Genomic DNA, 3,591 nt, shown 5'->3' with positions numbered 1-3,591 from the left:
CTTAATTTTGTTGAATATACTGTATGTTTTTTTTGTAATATCCTTTAACACAAAATTCTTTTAACATGAAAAAATATTTCAGACCCCTTAGTTTCGTGTTAAAACGATTTTCACTGTACTTTATTACTTCAATCACTGTAGACATGGAGACAAAGCATAGAAAGTTAAAAGCAGTGTGGTATTTATTACATGAATAATAATAGAACAAAGTAAAATAGAAATTAAGATTGATACCAAAAAGTAAAGATGCCAAGGATAAATGGACACCCTCTTCTTCTGATGTCACTTTGTGCTCTTCTTCTTTCCCTCTGCTCTCTTCGTTTAGTTATACTTATTTTAAAATGCTACGGGAGTTTCGCAAGGTGTGATTGATATATGCACCTGATTGCCTAGCTGTCAATATGGTGAATGAATTTACTCAGACTCTTTCATCAGTTTGAGTACATCCGTTTTCCCAAGCAATACATTATTTTGATGTTTTACCAATCTCTTGTCTCAAGCTGTAAACTGATTTGACAATTTCTAGTCCCACGTCACCTCCTTCTGTTAGCAGGTTGTGAAAGTAATCAGATACAGCTTAATGGCATGTCTTCCTTTCCCAAGCTGTAAACCAATTTAGTCCTGGTGGTACAGATGTCACTGTGCTTTGATTACTAGTACAATTCAGAAAAACAGATTGCCTTTGATGTTAACTGCCCATGCAAGTGTCCTGTATTTAAGTTCATCTATTTGTCTTGCCTTAAGCAAAATGTAATGAAAATATTGTTGTGGCGAAAAATTAATCACCAGAAGGCATTTTACCTGAAAATGAAGGCTATTAGGACTCGTGATACATTGGACAGAGTTTTAAACATTTATTGCAATAAAACAACACAAATAACAACTCAATATGGCCAAATTGAGCTGAGCCCCGTACATTTCAGCAATTGAAGTTTATATAACAATTTCTTATCACTTTGACCTAGTTCAATTAGCTAATTTGCTGTTTTCCTCTGACTCCCTTCTACTCCTGTCCGGCCAATTTCTCATCTCCCTGCAGCTGGGCCCCTGGTATTTCACTGTCTATTGTTCATTTGTAGTTTCTGTTTTTGCTTATTTCTTTCACTGGCCAAGGCCGGCACAGACATTCATCTTCCTTATATGAGCTTTCCTTTCATCACTTCCTCTTTCTCAAACTTTTAAGCTGGTTTGTCTGATGCTCAAAGCTAAGCTTTTAACTAAAAAGAAATATGGTATGTGCTTTTATTTAATCATTGCGTGGCAGTCCTGACTTGCCTTAATTTCTATGCTAAAGTTAATTCCTAATATATTCTTCTATACTTATTGCTAGGGATGGGTATTGTTTAGGTTTTATCCGATACCGGTGCCAAAACGGTACTTTTGAAACGGTGCCGGTGCTTAAACGGTGCTCGAACCGTGCTTAAAAAATAAAGAACACAAACTTCCCAAAAACCTCTTGCTTTTATTTTCCCAGTAATTTTTTTAAACAAAATTATAACAAACCTAGCCCTTTCTGTCAATAAAACATAACTTCTTTGGTTGGAACCAGTGCTTAAACAATTGAAAACACAAACTTTGTCATGAAACCTGTGATGTTTAGCAGTTTTTTTGCAAGACGATAATCATATTAGCCTTTTCTGGAGTTATACGGCATCGCTCTTGGCTGATGGCATGCCCAGCACAAGAGAAAACTCTTTCAGAAGCGTTGATTACGCTGGGACACACAAGTATTTTTCTGATAGGGCAGATAAATTGGGGAGTGTATCCCTCTTACTCCACCACCAGGCCACATGGTCTTGTCCAGAGGTAATTCCTGGCAGTCTTTTGTATATTTGAAGCTCCTTCTGTACCTGCTCTGTGATTGAGGGGACTCTACCTGCTTGAGAAGCAGCCTGTTGAAGCTCTCTGTCTTCATCCTCAAACAGCTTTTCTAAGGGTGACTTCTGGACCTTACTTAGCTGAAAACAACAAAAAAAGATGTGTGAGGTTTGCAAAATAAATAAAGATCACTTTTAGAATGTAGTGGTTGTGTTAGAAAAAATCTGAAATTACATATTGTTCTGGCTTGTCCATGTCAGCATCATCCACCTCGCTGTGTGCTTTGGGGTCCTCAGTGGGAGGCTATGGACACACAGATAGTAAAAGAGCATTCCTTCAACATAGAAACTACATCATGATGCAAAAGGACAAGATTGTACACACACAATGAAAATACCTGTGCAACTGCTGCTGTGGCATTTGCAACTGCTGCCTTCTCCAACCTGTCCCAGATGTCAGTAGCTGCCTCACCACCTAGCCTGCCTTTAAAACGTGGGTCCATCATCGTGGCCTCCTTCAGAAATTTCTGAAGGTTTTCATCCTTTAAGTAAAACAAGATATAACATAGGAGCTGATACTGAAAAAAGGTAACCCTATTTTTCATGCATTGATATTGTCTGCAAATACCTGATATCTTTTCTGCAGACTACCCCAGACTTTCTCTTTTATTGAAGAGGTGAAAACACTGTCTTCATCACATCGTCTGAAATGTGCCTCCAGCTTGGCCAGGATGGGGATGATTTGGCTGCATGTGGGTGACTTGTCACTTGACACACACATGGTTGACGTGTACAGGACTTGCATGCACTTAATAAACTCCTCTGCCTTCATTAAATCGGTGTGCGTGAACCTTTCTAGCCTGTTGAAAAATATTCAAAATGTTAAAGGTTACTGACGTAATTTAGCTCTTGCAAGTGATGCTCATGTCATTCACTTACTTGTCCTTCTCCATAGGCTTCCTCAGCCGTAGATCCAGAGCAGCTGCCTGGATTGCATCAAACTGCTCCATAAATCTCTCCACCATCAGGAAGAGAGAATTCCAGCTGCCTTAACGTCAAGAATGACATTATGCTCTGGCAAATCTAAAGCACAGATAGACACAAACATATTTTAAATTACTATAAAAAAGGTAATATTAATAACAATACTTCTTGATATGTAACTACATGCGCTACTTACTCAGGATTCGTTGCTTTTCTCTGAGCACAGTTTTGCTCAAGGATGAACGTTTGAGCCACACCACAACTGAACGGATTTTGGCACACCAGCTGGAAACTGCAGGAATGTCATACACCTTTTGTGCGGCCAGGTTGAAGGTATGAGCAAAGCATCCCACTTTTAAAAAGTCCAATTTTTTCAAAGCAACATCCACGTTGCAGGCATTGTCTACAGTGGCAGCAATCATTTTCCCTCCCAAGTGAAATTGCTCCACAACACTTAATATTTCTTTACCGACAACTGGACCTGTTTGTGACTCATAAACTGCTTCAGTGCTAAGCACATTCTGCTTCATTTTGCCTTTGTAGATGTAGTGAACAGTCACTGTGAGGAAATGGTCCTGAGCAATACTGGTCCATCCATCACAGGTGATAGCGACCTTGTTAACCTGTGCCAAATTCTGGATGAGGTTGCTTTTCTCCACGCAATACCAAGCAGGTACAAGTGTGTTGGATAGATCATCCTCGATGGGGGCTGATACCTTGGATTAAGGGCAGTGGACATCTCCCTGAATTAAAAAAAAAAACACAAAACAAAACAAAAAACAAATTTTAA

The 3,591-nt window shown here is 39.1% G+C and overlaps 1 protein-coding gene across 1 annotated transcript; it reads right to left on the bottom strand.

The window, feature by feature from the left end:
- Nucleotides 1–1,709: 1,709 nt before the first annotated feature.
- On the bottom strand, nucleotides 1,710–3,331 carry LOC120519691 (E3 SUMO-protein ligase ZBED1-like). The gene is made up of 6 exons (XM_039742569.1): nucleotides 2,998–3,331; nucleotides 2,757–2,865; nucleotides 2,446–2,677; nucleotides 2,216–2,359; nucleotides 2,053–2,121; nucleotides 1,710–1,958 (listed from the first exon to the last, which is right to left on the bottom strand). The coding sequence occupies exons 1-6, from the start codon at nucleotides 3,329–3,331 to the stop codon at nucleotides 1,710–1,712; spliced, it is 1,137 nt and encodes a 378-aa protein (XP_039598503.1).
- Between the last annotated feature and the right edge of the window lie 260 nt (nucleotides 3,332–3,591).

This window comes from Polypterus senegalus, unplaced genomic scaffold, assembly GCF_016835505.1.
Source record: "Polypterus senegalus isolate Bchr_013 unplaced genomic scaffold, ASM1683550v1 scaffold_1618, whole genome shotgun sequence".
NCBI classification, from domain to species: domain Eukaryota; kingdom Metazoa; phylum Chordata; class Cladistia; order Polypteriformes; family Polypteridae; genus Polypterus; species Polypterus senegalus.
Note: the sequence above shows the minus strand (reverse complement) of the source record. Positions and strands in the feature narration are given on the sequence as shown.

Excerpts from the sequence above, each read along its gene's own strand:
- LOC120519691 (XM_039742569.1), bottom strand. The coding sequence starts at position 3,331 with ATGAAGCAGAATGTGCTTAGCACTGAAGCAGTTTATGAGTCACAAACA. Across the intron at positions 2,866-2,997 it reads AGAAAAGCAACGAATCCTGA|GCAGCTGGAATTCTCTCTTC; the intron begins GTAAGTAGCGCA and ends CTTGACGTTAAG. Across the intron at positions 2,360-2,445 it reads GTCTGCAGAAAAGATATCAG|GATGAAAACCTTCAGAAATT; the intron begins GTATTTGCAGAC and ends TTTTACTTAAAG.